This window comes from Arachis duranensis, chromosome 6 (genome assembly GCF_000817695.3).
Source record: "Arachis duranensis cultivar V14167 chromosome 6, aradu.V14167.gnm2.J7QH, whole genome shotgun sequence".
NCBI lineage: Eukaryota > Viridiplantae > Streptophyta > Magnoliopsida > Fabales > Fabaceae > Arachis > Arachis duranensis.
In genome coordinates this window covers 6,539,649-6,556,254 of record NC_029777.3, presented here as the reverse complement: position 1 = coordinate 6,556,254, position 16,606 = coordinate 6,539,649, and the positions used below count along the sequence as shown (strand labels likewise).

The window sequence follows — 16,606 nt, the reverse complement described above, 5'->3', positions numbered from 1 at the left end:
GAAGGTCTAAGGTGCGGTGCCAACAACAATTGCCCTGAGCAACAATCCGAGGTTGAGGAGGTTTCAGTTTCACTGTGAGGAGGCGCTGTTGGTTTTTTAACTTGTCTCTCAAAATAAAATAAAAACCAATAAAATAATAATAATAATAATAATAATAAAGAATAAACGACCCCCTTCCGAATTACTCACACAATTGGAGAAAGAGAGTGAGGAGGGGACATAACATTCATAAGCATAGCATTCCCCCATTTTTCCGAATAATCCCTAGCTTGGTATTTTACGGTACCATAAAGTCTACAATTTTGATGTTCACCTCTGTCAGGTACATACTTCTCTATGATATTTTTTTCTTTATTTTTTTATTACCGTTATCATTCCCAATTTTGAAAGCAAATCTTGATCTCCATTCAAAACCCTAGCTCAGTTCTTGAATGTCTGTTGGATCCTTTCTTTTTCTCATTCGATTGGGTACTGCTGGATTACTTGCTATCTGCAGGGGGGGATACCAGAGAAGAAGCTTCAATTGTGAAGAGATTTGATTGATTCATGGTTGGTGATTGGCTATTCACCTGAATTCGTTCAGGGAAGGAAAGAATTCCCCCTTCTATGATGCCGATTAAACCAGGTCAAGTAGAATTTTCTTTGGAAATCATTATAATCTCTTTTGGGGGTTTAAGGTCTTAGGAAGGTTTTACGTTTTCCTCATGCAAATTCTGTGGGCTGAAACAAGAATCTTGTTGAGGCTGGTCTCTGTTCTTTCTTGGTATAGTCTTTGATTTGTATCACTCGTACATTTGTATCTGTAATACTGTAAAGTTTACTTCTTGATACTGGGTTTGTAAGTATTGTTGCGTTTTGTGTCTGATTTGAATTTCAATGGCTAACCCAACACAACCTAATGTTGGGTATACCACTTCAAACCCGGATAGACAGAGTCCTACCCCTGACAAGAGTCCCATACCACCCCCTCCACCTTTTGCATCACCACCTAGATTTCCTCCCCCCATATTGCAATTGCAGCAAGATCAAGCTTCTTCCCCTTCGGTTAAACCCCCAAATTCGTCGTCCCCAGCCAATGGAGTTAAATCTGGCAGCCTTGTTCCTCACATGAGCACCCCGCCGGGGCCTCCTGTTTTTACATCGCCTGTCCGGCCGGCAGCTGTTCCTTTTCGCACATCACCTGCCTCGCCTCAGCCACTTGCTTTCTCTTCAGGATCATCTTTGCCGACTTCATCACCACCGCGATTTTCAAATGGATCGGTTGAGTTGCAACACCAAGTTTCTGATAGCATAGAGGACCATCTTCCCGCCGGGGAGTCATCCTTTGTTCTTTTCTCAGCTCATAAGGTACATTATCATTTATTTGGTTTTACAGCCTAGCCTTGCATTTTTTAATTTAATATTATTATTTGGTAATCAGATTATGTTATAACCTCCTTTCCATTTGATAAGTAGGTATTGAAACAGAAGAAACAAGCTAATGTGCCCAGTCTGGGTTTTGGGGCATTGGTTTCTCCTGGGAGGGAGGTCTCAACAGGCCCTCAAGTTATTCAGCGTGATCCCCATCGATGTCAAAGCTGTGGAGCTTATGCAAATATATATTGCAACATATTGCTTGGATCAGGTCAGTGGCAGTGTGTTATATGTAGGAAATTGAATGGAAGTGATGGCGAGTACATTGGGCATAGTAAGGAAGATCTTCACAGATTTCCAGAACTATCTTCCCCGATGGTTGACTATGTTCAAACTGGGAACAAGGGACCTGGTTTTGTTCCAGTTTCAGATTCCAGAATGTCTGCCCCGGTTGTTCTTGTTATAGATGAATGCTTAGATGAACCCCACTTACAGCATCTACAAAGCTCCTTGCATGCTTTTGTTGATTCTCTCCCTCCAACAACAAGATTAGGAATTGTACTATATGGGCGTACTGTGTCAATATATGATTTTTCAGAAGAGTCAATTGCATCTGCTGACGTGCTTCCCGGGGACCAGTCACCAACCCAAGAATCTTTGAAAGGATTGATTTATGGTACTGGCATATACTTGTCAGCAATGCATGCCTCACTACCTGTAGCACATTCCATATTTTCATCATTGAGGCCCTACAAGTTAAACATACCAGAAGCTTCTAGAGATCGGTGCCTTGGAACTGCTGTTGAGGTTGCTCTTGCTATAATTCAGGGCCCATCTGCTGATCTGTCACGAGGGGTAGTTAAAAGATCAGGGGGCAATAGTAGAATTGTTGTCTGTGCCGGTGGACCAAATACTTACGGACCTGGATCAGTTCCTCATTCTTTTAATCACCCTAATTATCCATATATGGAAAAGACAGCAATAAAATGGATGGAGAATCTTGGTCGAGAGGCTCATCGACACAATACTGTTATTGATATTCTATGTGCTGGAACGTGTCCCGTAAGAGTTCCCATCTTACAACCTCTTGCTAAAGCATCAGGTGGTGTTTTGGTGCTCCATGATGATTTTGGGGAAGCCTTGGGTGTTAATTTGCAAAGGGCGTCTGCCAGGTCAGCAGGTTCTCATGGTTTGTTAGAATTGCGCACATCAGATGATATTCTCATAACTCAAGTTGTTGGCCCTGGGGAAGAATCACATGTAGACACCCATGAAACCTTTAAAAATGATACAGCCATTTATATTCAGATGCTAAGTGTTGAAGAAACGCAGAGCTTCTCTCTCTCAATGGAAACTAGGGGAGATATCAAAAGTGATTATGTATTTTTCCAGTTTGCTATTCAGTATTCAAATGTGTTTCAAGCTGATATATCCAGGGTTATCACTGTTAGACTGCCCACTGTAGATAGTATTTCAGGGTATCTTGAGAGTGTTCAAGATGAAGTTGCTGCAGTCCTAATTGCAAAAAGAAGTTTGTTACGAGCTAAAAGCCATTCAGACGCAATTGATATGCGGGCAACAATAGATGAAAGAATCAAGGATATTGCTCTAAAGTTTGGTCCTCAAGTACCCAAATCTAAACTTCACTGCTTCCCAAAGGAGCTTTCCCTTTTACCAGAGATCCTTTTCCATCTCAGGAGAGGACCACTATTGGGAAGCATTATTGGTCATGAAGATGAAAGGTCTGTGCTGAGGAACTTGTTTCTGAATGCATCCTTTGATCTGTCACTCCGAATGGTTGCTCCTCGTTGTCTAATGCACAGGGAGGGAGGAACGTTCGAGGAGTTACCAGCTTATGATCTTGCAATGCAGTCTGATGCTGCTGTTGTACTTGACCATGGCACTGATGTCTTCATTTGGTTGGTATGTCTCTTATTATTCATTTTAGCATGGAGTTTTCTTAGTGAGAGATTTGCATTTTTTTAGGGCATTGTTATGGTGCTAATTGAAACCAATTATTATTACTAACGCACTGTTGTGCCAATGATCAGAAATTATGTTTTAAATTAGCCTCGTGCCATATATATAATATGATTAGTAATACATGAAGCGGGTAATATGCACCATAGTGGACTTGAAAGATCAGTACATTTTAGAATTTAAAAACAATATTTGTGTCTGGTCATGGTTGTTCATGTTGTTTCAATAGCACCAGGGTATGTACATGTATACTTTCTTCCTTTTAACCTGTTTTCATCTTCCGTTCTTCTTTCCTATGTCCTTTTTATGAGTGGGAATGCCATCCAGCTCCTGCCTTTTCTGCTGCCAGGCCACGGCTGCCATTATTAGATGCTGCTGTAGCTAGTGGCATGCTTTTCCCTGTTTCGAAAACTTTCCATTTTCTTGTTCTTTTTTGTTCTTTCTTGGGTTGTTTTCATTTATTCATTTATTTAATACTGATGAGTGTATTGTAGGGTGCTGAACTTGCAGCTGATGAAGGAAGAAGTGCTGCTGCTTTAGCAGCTTGCCGGACATTGGCTGAAGAGCTGACAGAATTCCGTTTCCCAGCGCCTCGTATACTTGCATTTAAGGTTAACATTCTCTACTAATCCCGACTACAAAGTGTATTTTTCTTTGCTTATCTCCATTTCCCATCTTCTGCTTAGAAGGTTAATTATAACAGACAATTTATATCTGAAACAGGAGGGTAGCTCGCAGGCTCGATATTTCGTTTCTCGCCTCATACCAGCACACAAGGATCCTCCTTATGAGCAGGTTAGCATCACTATCGCTTCTTCGTTGCAAAACTAAGGTTTTGCTTATTATTAGATTATATGGTGGCATACATTGCATGTTGAATGATGCATGTTTTCGCAGGAGGCAAGATTCCCGCAACTTAAGTCATTGACATCAGAACAGCGAACGAAGCTGAAAAGCAGTTTTGTTCACTTTGATGATCCTAGTTTCTGCGAATGGATGCGAAGCTTGAAAGTTGTGCCACCTGAGCCAAGCTGATGTAGGGCCATTTTTGTGGTTTCATTTTGCTGCAGCTTCCAATCAGCACGGTACTCGTTGCTGATTCTTTATTTAGTTGTTTGAGGCGAAGTTTGTTTAGATGATGATGTTTCTCATGTCCCAAAATCTTTCGCTTCAGTGCCATGTTCAACTTCATTTTGTTCATGTCCGAGAAACATCTATGCAATTGCAAGTTGCAATTGGAGAGAAAAATAGTGGGGCTTTTTCGTTTTGGTTGGAGAGAATGATTGTGGTGCACAGAATTTTTCACAATTTACATGAACAATAAAGGATTTCACTTAATTTATATCGATAACAATTAGACTGCCTGTGCTATCCTTAATCTCTTGGTCTATGGTTTTTTACCACAAACTTTTTAAGCTGGATTGATTTAATTTTAAAAAGAATTGTTATATGGCAGTTAACAAAAAGAGAAATGTTCGAAAAAAACAAAAGGAAAAAGAAGAAATGTACTAAGTATTGAACTTGACATTTTTAGATTATGGTGTGCATGTACGAAGCTACTAAAGTTTAATGGACTCTAACGGAGTTGAAAGATCATATTTAACCTTTTAACATTTGTTTAATGCTTACTAACATGATTACTACTACATTAAAACTACACATTTTCAAAGTCAAGGAAACTTAACTGAAGTATTTAAGTTTTTATACATTTTAAATCCTTTAAATTATAAAAATACTTTATCAAACCTTCATGGGTATAGATTATTTAAAACTCTTAACATTTATATTCTTGAATATATATGTTGTGATAAAGTGACATTTTTTCCCCACGCAACCCCCTCAATGGCCTCATTAACCTCATTAAGCATTGGTAGTTAGTGGTGGAAAGAGATCACTTCTATTACTACCATTTATTTATGTCTCACCAATAAAAATTAGATGTGTTTATTTATTTATTTTATTAATTTGGTAAAGATACAAAGCTCGAACAAGGGCAAGAATTTTGCGGGCCACTTCGGTTGACTTTTTGGACAAGAAGCAGCGATTACAGATCAGATCAGATCAAACGCTTCGTTGCAATAATTCAATTAATGATAATTAATTACCTTTAATTAAATTAGTACACTAGTAAATAGTAATCAAGTTGCAGGAGTAGTTGACCAGAATCACAATACAGTAATGTAGTAGTAGCCATAGAAACTGTAAACAGAATTGGGAATAACACTTCACTGTAAAAAAAAAAGGAAATAATAATTCCTGAGAGAAAGGCGCGATTTATCTGAAAGAAGAAAACCTAGTAGCCGCTGAAAGCGAAAACCCTAAAGAGACTCACGCCACAAAATCGCTCTCGCGCGCTTTGTCCCCCTCCGGCGGCATCTCGGCAATAGGTAAGAAACACGCTTATGCCGTTTCGATTCATTCCAATTCAGCTACAATCGTCATTTCGTGTTTTTTCGTGTTACAGGTTCTCGTCGTTCAGGATGGCGGGGAGTGAAGCGAAAAACTCTGGCTCAAAGCAATCTGGTAATTCTGGCTAGAAACTGTTAAAACGCTTTGTCGTTTGTCATTTTTTTCGGATTTTAGCTTCCGTTCTTATGGCCAAATCCTCGCAGGTGCGAAGAAGAAGGAGGTGAAGAAAGAGACTGGATTAGGACTCACGAATCGCAAGGCTGATAACTTCGGAGAGTGGTATTCCGAGGTATTTTACCCCTCATCTTGTAAACTTAGTTTCACGTGTTCTATTGCGTTGGAGTTTGAGTTAGGTGGAATTTGCTGTGCCAGATCTGTTCTTATTGCACTGTGTTCTCATCTCAGTTGTTTGAATTAATTTGCATAGGTGGTTGTTAATTCCGAAATGATTGAGTACTATGACATTTCTGGCTGCTACATTCTGAGGCCTTGGGCAATGGCAATATGGGAGATCATGCAAGTGAGTTTCTTAATTCGTCGTTGTTTTAGGTGAACGGATTGGTGTACATTATGCATGTTCTGGCGTCAATTTGTCAGTGTTGTTGGATGCCAGTAGTGGTGTTTTTCAAACAACTGGTGTTAGTCTAACATAGATCATGTTTATTTGTGTATGATTTGCACAACTAGCTGTATTATGGTTCTTTTATAATTTCATCAACTATATCAGGGATTCTTCGATCCTGAAATAAAGAAGATGAAAATCAAGAATTGCTACTTCCCTTTGTTTGTGTCTCCCGGAGTTTTGGAAAAGGAGAAGGAGCACGTTGAGGGATTTGCACCAGAGGTGAGAATTTTCTAATTTGTTGGTTAGGCTATTTAATGTATACTCTTCAGATTTGTTTGAATTATTTGTTTTTTCCCCCCTCTGAACTGGGGACATTATAGAAGATTATTGCAAGCTGAAATCCATTGTTAGATGGCTAGATGATCTGATTTACTGGCACAATATTAAGTAGCAACCTCCGTGTATTGTATAGCTGATGAGAGTTTGATGTGCTGAAATGAGGAATTATTTATGACTTGCGGCAGAAGGAACTATAAACCTTCTCTGCCTTCTGGAAGGACTTTTTCTAATGTGCTACCCTTTGCCAGGTTGCTTGGGTGACAAAGTCTGGAAAAACCGACTTAGAAATTCCGATTGCCATTCGTCCAACTAGTGAAACTGTCATGTATCCATACTACTCCAAGTGGATTAGGGGACACCGTGACTTGCCTCTGAAACTTAATCAGTGGTGTAATGTTGTTAGATGGGAGTTCAGCAACCCCACACCATTCATCAGGTAGCTAGAAGCTTTATATTTTAGCTTGTCCTCCTTTCTCCATATTATAATATGATGTTCAAAGTATGATACTAGCCAACCAAGCTAGGCCTCAAATTTTCAAATATCCAGCCTTCTGATGTTGATGTACTGTAAAATTTTGTATGGTTTTTTAATGAATCGAAGTTCCTCTAATGATGACTCGCTGACTCTGGTGAATTGGTTGTTAATACAAGCAATAGTGATTTCTTTAAATGAAGTTATTTTTCAGTAATTTAGCTTGGGCCCTTGTTGCTATCACATTCAAAACTCCATTTATTGTTCTTTTACATAAATGCATATTTTGATTGCAGGAGTCGAGAGTTCCTTTGGCAGGAAGGACATACTGCTTTTGCAACCAAGGAAGAGGCAGATGTTGAGGTAATGCTTCAAATAACAAAAGAACATACATTGGCTATGTAGTACCATTCCACATCTGGTGCAATATCATATGCTGACATTGATAAGTCCCTACTTTTTTGACTTCAGCAAATGCGATTCCAGTTTCAGTAGCATCTTTTGAAAACTACTTCCAAAGTTCTCTAAAGTATTACTATTTCAGGTTCTTGAGATATTAGAATTATATAGGCGCATATATGAAGAGTTTTTAGCCGTTCCTGTCATTAAGGGTAAGAAAAGTGAGATGGAGAAGTTTGCTGGTGGACTTTACACTACCAGTGTTGAGGTATATGTCTGAGACACATGCATGTATGCTGATATTTTTCTGAATGGAAAAAGTTTGTATATAAATTGTAATGCTCCCTTTGATAGGCATTTATTCCAAACACTGGACGTGGAGTACAAGGTGCTACTTCTCATTGTCTTGGCCAAAATTTCGCTAAGATGTTCGAGATAAACTTTGAAAATGAAAAGGGAGAAAAAGCAATGGTCTGGCAAAACTCATGGGCCTATAGTACTCGAACTGTAAGCTTTGATATCTTGAATGTACGGTCATCTGAGGGTTCCTTCACATCAAATTGCATCTAAGATTTTGACTGTTTTGAACAGATTGGGGTGATGGTGATGGTTCACGGTGATGACAAGGGATTAGTGCTTCCTCCTAAAGTGGCCTCAGTCCAAGTTATTGTGATTCCGGTGCCTTACAAAGATGCTGATACTCAAGGAATCATTGATGCCTGTACTGCAACTGTAAATACATTGTGTGAAGCAGGTATTCGTGCTGAGTCAGATTTTAGAGATAACTATTCTCCTGGATGGAAGTATTCACACTGGGAAATGAAAGGTGTTCCTCTTAGAATTGAAATTGGGCCAAAGGATTTAGCAAAGAAGCAGGTTTCCAATTCTTTAGTACTTCTGCACCAATTCTCATGTTATGTTTGCTTCAATCTCAGTTTTGCGATGAAAACCAAATAAATCTATTCCAATTTCGCACAGGCTAGAGCTGCTCGACGTGATAATGGAGCAAAAATAGACATTGCAAATGACAATTTGGTTGATGAAGTTAAGAAGTTACTTGACACTGTTCAACAGAACCTTTTTGATGTTGCAAAACAAAAACGAGATGAATGCATTGAGGTTGTACATACTTGGGATGAATTTGTACAAGCTTTGAACCAAAGAAAAATGATATTAGCTCCTTGGTGTGACGAGGAGGTATGAAGTTCTTTTTGTTTTTGTCCAAATTCTATGTTCTAAATGTCTTGATGATCACCTTTCCAGCTTTAGATTTGAGGCATTTCTTTTTTAATCTGTCTATACTACCTGTGCCATGTACTTTCAGGTGTATCATGATTAACTAAGATGCATATTGTCACAAAAAAGAAAAAAATGAATGAAAAAATATATCGAAACTGCCCCTACAGGACGATAACGATATATGTTTCTGTTTCAAAACTTCCAATCTGTTGGTACTTGTAGGTTTTCTTTGTTGTCAGATTTACAAATATTAAAGCATTTAATCGTTCCAATCCTAGATCACTTCCATTACATTGTCTTACAATGCACTTGATTAGCTATTAATAATGAACACACTATAATACTTGCTCTCTATAATCTCTTGATGATACTGTTGACACCCTATTTTGCAATACATATTTTTTCTCTCAAGGGACATCATTTTGCCATCTTATGTTCAATATTCAAAATGTCTGACTGTTCATGCTGGATGGTTTGGTGTTTTTCTGGTGTCAATTATCAACTATTGGCTTATATTACTTCAGGCGGTGGAAGCTGATGTTAAAGCAAGGACAAAGGGTGAGATGGGAGCAGCTAAGACACTTTGTAGTCCTTTTGATCAGCCAGAACTCCCAGAAGGTATAAGCCTTGTCGTTCAAATCTGTGTTAGAAATAATCTTAAAATTGTTTTCTGCAACTGCCCTCTAAAATCTATCTTAAGCTTTTAGCCAATTCGTATTGATATTTTTTCACAATTTTTTTATTTTGCATAGTAACACCTTATGTTGCCTTTACATAGGTACCAAGTGCTTTGCCTCAGAAAAACCTGCTAAGAAATGGTCATATTGGGGCAGAAGTTACTAGATGACTAGTTTGTGATACTTTTTTTTTATATGGATGGGTGTTAATGGTGCCCTGTCTGGATTTGTTGAGCACACACCAGTTTTAGTTTTTCCAATTGGTTATTTTCTTTTTCAGCTGTCGGTTGTTCGATGATTTTGTACTACATATTACTTAAAAAACTGCAGTTAATTGAACATGGCATCATTTTCTTGACTCACTGATATACAGTATCTATTAATTGTTAATAACTAGCCTAACACAAATTGATGAACTCCACGTTCTTGAGTTTGAGCCTTTTTTACTAGCCACAAACATGTTTAGCTGTTCTTCGTGGATTTTGTTCGATTTGTTAAACTTAATTTTCTTTCCTTTTCTCTCTCCTTATCATCACGAATGTAATATTTTTTTTATTGGAGATGACGAATGTAATGTTTGATAAGCGAAAATCAGATTGGGAGCTCTCCTCAAAATGGCAACTTATGGATTGAGCTTTCACGTTAGTCAAGTTCATTAATGATTGTATTCGACTTCACAGCAATTAGTTACTCCAACATCAACGACAATCGAAACTCGTAAGCATGAAGGATAATTTCTTTTTTCCTTTTTGGATAATTTCAATTTTTAGGAAGGTAAGTAATACAAACCATCAAAATAGCTCTTTACTTTTACCCTATTAATAAGTTAAAATTGCTGCTTCTTTTTTTTTAAATAAAGTAATTTAAGTTTATACTGCTTTACAAATAAAATTCTAAAAATAACTTAATAGAACTGCTTGCATAATTTTTTTTTCTAAAATGTTAAATTATATATTTCTTAATGTGCCTTTTAGAAAAGCATAAACAAAACCCAAATGAAGACAGGAGGAGAAAGCAAGTATTAAAAATCCCCTTGTCAAAATTGAATGCGTTACGAAGTGCACTATACATGCCAACAAAAGAAGAAGCAACCCCTCGTAAGCCAATCAAATTGAGATGCATATTGAATAGCACTTAGCGGTGGCTTCTTTTTCTTTTTGTTCTCTAGGTGGGCAATGGCTTCCATATATTATTATATAAGACCATAACGTTAACACCTGCACAACAATTCAATATGTCAAATATTTTATGGAAAAAGTTGATAGGTCTCTATATGTCTGTACTCGACATACTGATATTTCCTCAATATTTATGTCAATTATCAGTGTACCTAATTAAATTACGATATTTTTTTTCTTTTCCTTTGTCCGATCATTGCGATATGGTCCTTCAAAACTAGCTCTTACCTCTTGTGCCATGTGACATCTTGAACAGAGGAACACAAATAATATGACTATATAAAGTGAAAAGGACAAATGTATCTTAATCTAAGCACTCTCGCGTTGTTGTCTTTTCCCTTGTTGGTAATTGTTTGGAAACCTAATTGATTCTTCTCCTTCGATTTATTCAACAATAATAATAAGATTTATAAAAGCTCTAATTATATTAAATTTAAACCTTTTCTATCCAGCTGTGTAAATTTTTTGTGCGCAACTCCAATAATATGTTGGTCAATTGAGGATGACACAGCAACAACTCTTTTTGGTTAACATGTAAGCATCTTAATTGATGTAAAGTTGAGGAAATAGGACTTAATAGAATTATAATACTTAACAATTTTGTCATTAGATAGAGGGCCTAGAAAGAGAATTAAGAAAGACAAAAAGATGGTAAAAAATTTTACTTAATAGAGTTGATGATTTAGTGAACCTTAATAATTGGATCAAGATCTTCTAAGGTGAGAAAGTTGATAAAGAGAACAGTTAATCACTCTTAAATTAAGATAGTGCGGCACATATTTCATGAAAATTACAAAATTAATGTTGATTAACTTCTCACTTTACTACTTTATCAACTTTCTCACTTTAGAACATCTAAATTCTTAATGATTAATATTAAGGATAATTGACTTTATCATCTAATCTCAGGATATGAATGTTGCAAATCCATTTAATGTGTGTTGGGACAGTGTCGGGGTGACTTGATTCTATCATTAATTAGAGTGACAAAACATGAATTGCCCACCTGAATTTGAATGATAACTACTCTACTAACTATGCCAATTACCAAACCAGAAAGCACTAATCAAATGATGCAACATAAGCATGTTGGATGTATTTTTCCGTGCATAATGAAAGTATAAACAACTGCTAACTTTTGTTGGGGAGAGAAGTGCTTTATGGAAGGATAGCATAGGATACAACAAACATAATTAATGTCGTTGTGCTTATAGGATTAAAAGGTTTTTGAGAACTAACATAACCTCCAAAATCCTCATTCTTTGAATCATAAAACTCGTAAATGGGATTTAACTTCTATCATCTTTCTCTCCCTTCCTAAACTATATTCATAAAAACACTCTAAGATTTTGCCAATACATAAGAGAATGAAACTAATTTTGCAAAATCATTTCTCATTAATATATATGTTTTTATATAACCTTTTAAGAAAATCTAATAAGAATCAAACCCTTTTATTTTATACCTACGAATGTATTAAAATCAAACTTTATATAACTAAGTTAAAAAATGGCCTCTCTTGAATGCACTTGACTAATTTATTTTGTAAAAGAAGTAAATTATCATAATATTTGATGCATCATGATCAATGACACTTTGGTGTTGACAAGTTGGTTTACCTTTTCATTTATGATACATACATATGTGTTTGTCAAATTCATTCATCGTCATGTTATATGTGAAATTCCTTAATATATATATATACTGCTTTGGTTTGTGAAATACTCATAGTTTATAGGTTTTAGTTACCGTTTGGTTTTGGGGCATAGGATACCTGACTTTGGGAACCTTAGCTTTTTCACATGATTGAGGTTTAGATTTATGACCAAACTTTGTGTCTCTCCCTTAAGAAAATGATATTAAGTATTTCACTGCAAAAGTGATTTGATTTTTGTGTTACTTGTTTCCCAGTGCGAAGCTCAAAGCCGTAACAAATAAAAAACGAGCTAAGACCGCTATCATGGACGGTTCACATTGAAATTGTTTATTTATTTATTAATTTTAGGATTGAAAACGACGAAACTCATTTTCATTTCTTTTACTGGTTGCTCAATAAACGACATAGTTCATTCCGGTCCAATCAACCTCCATGCTCGAATTTTATATTAAACATGAATAAAACTTTTTATTTTTATAAATTTAAAATAATTTATTTGACTAAAATATTTTTTAATAACTATTATAATGTAATTATAATACTTATTTGGTTAATCTAAGAAAGTTAAGAGAAAAATTCAAAACAGTCCCTGATAATTATCTCAAAAGATAAGGAAGTCCAAATAAAAAAATTCAACTTGACCCTTGAGATTTACTTTTATAGAATTGATTAGTCCTATGCCAAAAAAAAGCCAATGTTATTTTTTTTATATAGAGACTAATCAATCCTTAAAAAAAAGATCAGAAGCCAGATTGAATTTTTTTTTTGAAAATCTCGTTGTTCTTTCGAGATAATTATTAGGATCGGATGGATATTCACTCTTTAGTTAAAAAAAATACACTAAAATCAAAGAAAGATGAAGAAGAGGAACACTTAGCCATAACTCCGAAGGACACAAACACAAACCTGTTTTGCTTTTTATGGTTAAAAATTTGTCTGTCCCAATCCTCCTTTAATTTATTTTTATCCCTCTTAAATTTGACCATCATCCATTCTTCTTCTTCTTCTTCAAAATTACTGTCCCCCACACCACATGGCTCTAACATATATTAATCAAATCTAGACAAATAACAATAAAGAGAAAAGAAAGTAGTCATAGGTTTTAGCAGCTTTTGAAGTGTTTAATTACTATGTTGACTAAGAAAAAGAGGGAGCAAATGATTAGCAGAATGAAGTGATTTAAAGGATCTGAGGGAGCTTACAAGTTAGTCTCTTAGAGAGAAGAGATAAACAGTAAAACAAAACAACAACACTGTTGTGAATTGTGATGCATGCAAAGGTCAATTATTGTTGTGTGAAAACAACTTATTACTTTGTCTGTGTCCCAAGCCAAGAAACAGAAGATTCATTCATCACCGGTTACACTTGCAATTCAAGGGAGAGAGTAGTGTTCACTGTACTTGAGTTGAGTGCTAGTTTTTTGCATAGTTTGAAGAAGAGAAGACAGAAGAAGGAGGGTCCTACTGCTTATTGTTTTGGCGGGCAGTAACAGTTTCTGTCAATGATTTATACTTGTGTGGTTCTTATTATCACTGCTTACTCTCTCTTCCTCTTTCTCTCTCTCTCTTTCTCAATGACCCACCCAATCAATTTCACACCTTGCTAATTCAATAAACCTACCATTCCTCTCATCTTCCTCTCTCTCTCTCTCTCTCTCTCTCTCTCTCTCTCTCTCTCTCTCTCTCTCTCTCTCTCTCTCTCTCTGGGTCTCTTTCATCAATAGTAGCAGCATTTTGGAATTTGGAGGTGCCCTTCAAAAGGGAAAGGTGGATCTCAGTCATATGAGGAGAACTTCTACAGTGAGTACTTGCTTTATACTCTTTTAATTCACTCTCATGCTTTGTAGTTACTAGTGGATGATGGCCTAATTGAGATCTAGAAGCCACAGATCAAGAATTAAACTGCAGATGGATCACCTATTCTTTATGTTCAGTGCATTTTTTAGTTGATTGTTATCCCTCGTTTTCAAAAAAGTTGCACTTTGTTACTGACTGCTAAACTGGGTGGTGTTCTTTCTGTGAAAAATTTGAGATTTTTTATGCACTGTGATGAAATGTAGTTGATCTGAGTAGTTCTACAGCTTCTCAATTTGAAATTCTTGAGTTAATCTATTACCCCTGTCTAGATCCTGCTTGAACTTCACAGTGTTTAATAATCATTGCCCTGTTAGCTAGTGTTGTTTGAAGAAGCATGTGAAATATTGATGTAGTCATCATGGCTTGATAAGACTCCAAAATGGGGAAGGTTCTCACTTTTAGGTGCAGCTTCATAGTAGTTACTGATGGCTAAACATTTTCTCTTGCAGCTTGTGGGTGTGCTTCTGGTACTTACATTAATCAGCTGTGGCCCATGGAGAGTGTGGAGCAGCTCACTTTGCAAGCAGACAAATTTGGAGGTTAGACCTCACAGCGTTAGTATTACAGAATTTGGCGCAGTTGGAGACGGGGTCACTCTCAACACAAAAGCATTTCAGAATGCAATATTTTACCTTAATTCATTTGCAGACAAAGGCGGAGCGAAGCTCTTTGTCCCGGCTGGCCGTTGGTTGACCGGTAGTTTTGATCTCATCAGCCATCTAACTCTCTGGTTGGACAAAGATGCTGTAATTCTTGGATCCACAGTAAGACATTGTTTCTTAATTTGGTTAGATGCTGGAGTAGGATAATCCAAAATCTATTGTCTTAATCAGTAGTTGGTAGAGTGATAGGTGATTTCTAAGATATCTTAATGGCATGCCCTGCTACTTATTACAGAACCCTGATGATTGGCCAGTTGTTGATCCTCTACCGTCATATGGGCGAGGAAGGGAGTTGCCGGGTGGAAGGCACAAGAGCCTCATTTATGGACAAGATTTGACTGATGTTGTTATAACAGGTTGATAATATTCATCAAATGATTGTCTTCTATGTACATGTTAGCTAGTTGATTGATTCTGTAAGTGTTCCAATGAAGGTAACAATGGAACAATTGATGGTCAAGGGAGTATTTGGTGGAGCCTGTTTAGGAACAAAACCTTGGATTATACGCGTCCCCATTTGGTAGAATTGATGAACTCGGCGGGGGTTCTCATCTCGAATTTAACCTTCTTAGATTCTCCATTTTGGAATATACATCCTGTATATTGCAGGTTTGTCTTCTATGGAAGGACTGAGTTTATGTTATTTATTCCTTATTTTCTTCTGCACTTCAAGTACTTCTTCTTCCATTACCATTCAAAAGCTGTGCAATAGTGGGGCTTTGATGCTTAGGGGGGAGATTTGAGACTCTTTTTCTGGATGAACAGCCAAGTTACAGTTAAGAAAGTCAAAATCCTTGCTCCTCTTGATTCTCCAAACACGGATGGGATTGATCCAGGTGAATTAAGATTCTCACATATTCTAATAATATCCATCCTGTTAGAGAATCAAAAATGCTATGTACACACGAAAAATCAGTCACTGAATCAGCCACCATGTATTTTGTATTTTAACATGTATTATATACGATTGACTGATTTGGTAACCGATTTTTCTTTGTACACATAGCATAGTTGTGATAGAGTTTATGTCCTTGTAATTAAGATTCTCACATACAACTCTAAAATGTGGACAGATTCTTCCGACAATGTATGCATTGAAGACTGTTATATAAGCACGGGTGATGATCTGATTGCCATCAAAAGTGGCTGGGACGAGTATGGCATAGCGTTCGGCCGTCCCAGCACAAACATTATCATCAACAGGCTCACCGGGAGGACGGCGACGAGTGCAGGGATTGCCATTGGAAGTGAGATGTCTGGTGGTGTATCAGAAGTCCATGCCCAAGACATTCGCTTCTTCGATTCGTACAGCGCCATCAGAATAAAGACTTCTCCAGGGAGAGGTGGTTATGTTAGAAATGTCTTTGTTTCTAACATGACTTTAGAAAATGTTGACATTGCTATCAGGTTCACTGGTACATATGGGGATCATCCTGATGATAAATTTGATCCAAATGCATTACCTTTGATAGAAAAGATTACAATCAAGGATGTGATTGGCCAAAACATCAAGCGCGCCGGCCTTCTAGAAGGCATAGAAGGAGACAACTTTGTAAACATCTGTCTATCAAACATCATCCTTAATGTGAGCTCAAGCTATTCATGGAACTGCTCTAATGTCCAAGGATATTCCGATTTCGTTTCGCCGGAAGCTTGCAAGCCTCTCAAGGAGAGAATATTCCCAGAGCATTGTTCAGACTGTTACAATTTATCCAATCACCTGCAAAGTTCAAATAATCAAACAAGAGGTGCTTGGTTACTATCTTGGTAAATTGTGGAGTTTATAGCATTATATGCTACTTGGTCCCCAAAAAAAAAAA

General features: G+C 36.9%; 3 protein-coding genes across 5 annotated transcripts; all 3 read left to right on the top strand.

The window, feature by feature from the left end:
* LOC107492324 (protein transport protein SEC23) lies at positions 1-4,675 on the top strand. The gene is made up of 6 exons (XM_016113330.3): positions 1-322; positions 497-1,347; positions 1,456-3,276; positions 3,828-3,944; positions 4,057-4,128; positions 4,231-4,675. The coding sequence occupies exons 2-6, from the start codon at positions 877-879 to the stop codon at positions 4,366-4,368; spliced, it is 2,619 nt and encodes an 872-aa protein (XP_015968816.1). The 5' UTR covers positions 1-322; positions 497-876; the 3' UTR covers positions 4,369-4,675.
* Positions 4,676-5,510: 835 nt separating this feature from the next.
* Positions 5,511-9,799, top strand: LOC107492323 (proline--tRNA ligase, cytoplasmic). The gene is made up of 13 exons (XM_016113329.3): positions 5,511-5,720; positions 5,798-5,856; positions 5,946-6,031; positions 6,170-6,262; positions 6,470-6,586; positions 6,895-7,082; positions 7,415-7,481; positions 7,663-7,785; positions 7,872-8,024; positions 8,109-8,393; positions 8,496-8,714; positions 9,281-9,374; positions 9,535-9,799. Exons 2-13 carry the CDS (start codon positions 5,814-5,816, stop codon positions 9,597-9,599), a joined length of 1,533 nt encoding a protein of 510 aa, XP_015968815.1. The 5' UTR covers positions 5,511-5,720; positions 5,798-5,813; the 3' UTR covers positions 9,600-9,799.
* A 3,560-nt stretch (positions 9,800-13,359) lies between these two features.
* LOC107492321 (probable polygalacturonase) lies at positions 13,360-16,586 on the top strand. Of its 3 annotated transcripts, none has more exons than XM_016113326.3 (7): positions 13,360-14,067; positions 14,574-14,663; positions 14,773-14,888; positions 15,022-15,142; positions 15,221-15,395; positions 15,552-15,622; positions 15,860-16,586. In XM_016113326.3, the coding sequence occupies exons 2-7, from the start codon at positions 14,618-14,620 to the stop codon at positions 16,555-16,557; spliced, it is 1,227 nt and encodes a 408-aa protein (XP_015968812.1). In that variant the 5' UTR covers positions 13,360-14,067; positions 14,574-14,617; the 3' UTR covers positions 16,558-16,586. The 3 variants fall into 3 exon arrangements, with proteins under 3 accessions (XP_015968812.1, XP_052107299.1, XP_052107298.1); XM_052251339.1 differs by having other exon boundaries at positions 13,361-13,922; positions 13,970-14,067; positions 14,574-14,888; XM_052251338.1 differs by having other exon boundaries at positions 13,361-14,067; positions 14,574-14,888.
* The last annotated feature ends 20 nt before the right edge of the window (positions 16,587-16,606 follow it).

Excerpts from the sequence above, each read along its gene's own strand:
- LOC107492324 (XM_016113330.3), top strand. The coding sequence starts at position 877 with ATGGCTAACCCAACACAACCTAATGTTGGGTATACCACTTCAAACCCG. Across the intron at positions 3,277-3,827 it reads CTGATGTCTTCATTTGGTTG|GGTGCTGAACTTGCAGCTGA; the intron begins GTATGTCTCTTA and ends AGTGTATTGTAG. Across the intron at positions 3,945-4,056 it reads CTCGTATACTTGCATTTAAG|GAGGGTAGCTCGCAGGCTCG; the intron begins GTTAACATTCTC and ends TATCTGAAACAG.
- LOC107492323 (XM_016113329.3), top strand. The coding sequence starts at position 5,814 with ATGGCGGGGAGTGAAGCGAAAAACTCTGGCTCAAAGCAATCTG. Across the intron at positions 6,032-6,169 it reads TCGGAGAGTGGTATTCCGAG|GTGGTTGTTAATTCCGAAAT; the intron begins GTATTTTACCCC and ends TAATTTGCATAG. Across the intron at positions 8,394-8,495 it reads AGGATTTAGCAAAGAAGCAG|GCTAGAGCTGCTCGACGTGA; the intron begins GTTTCCAATTCT and ends AATTTCGCACAG.
- LOC107492321 (XM_052251339.1), top strand. Across the intron at positions 15,143-15,220 it reads GACTGATGTTGTTATAACAG|GTAACAATGGAACAATTGAT; the intron begins GTTGATAATATT and ends GTTCCAATGAAG. Across the intron at positions 15,396-15,551 it reads ATACATCCTGTATATTGCAG|CCAAGTTACAGTTAAGAAAG; the intron begins GTTTGTCTTCTA and ends CTGGATGAACAG.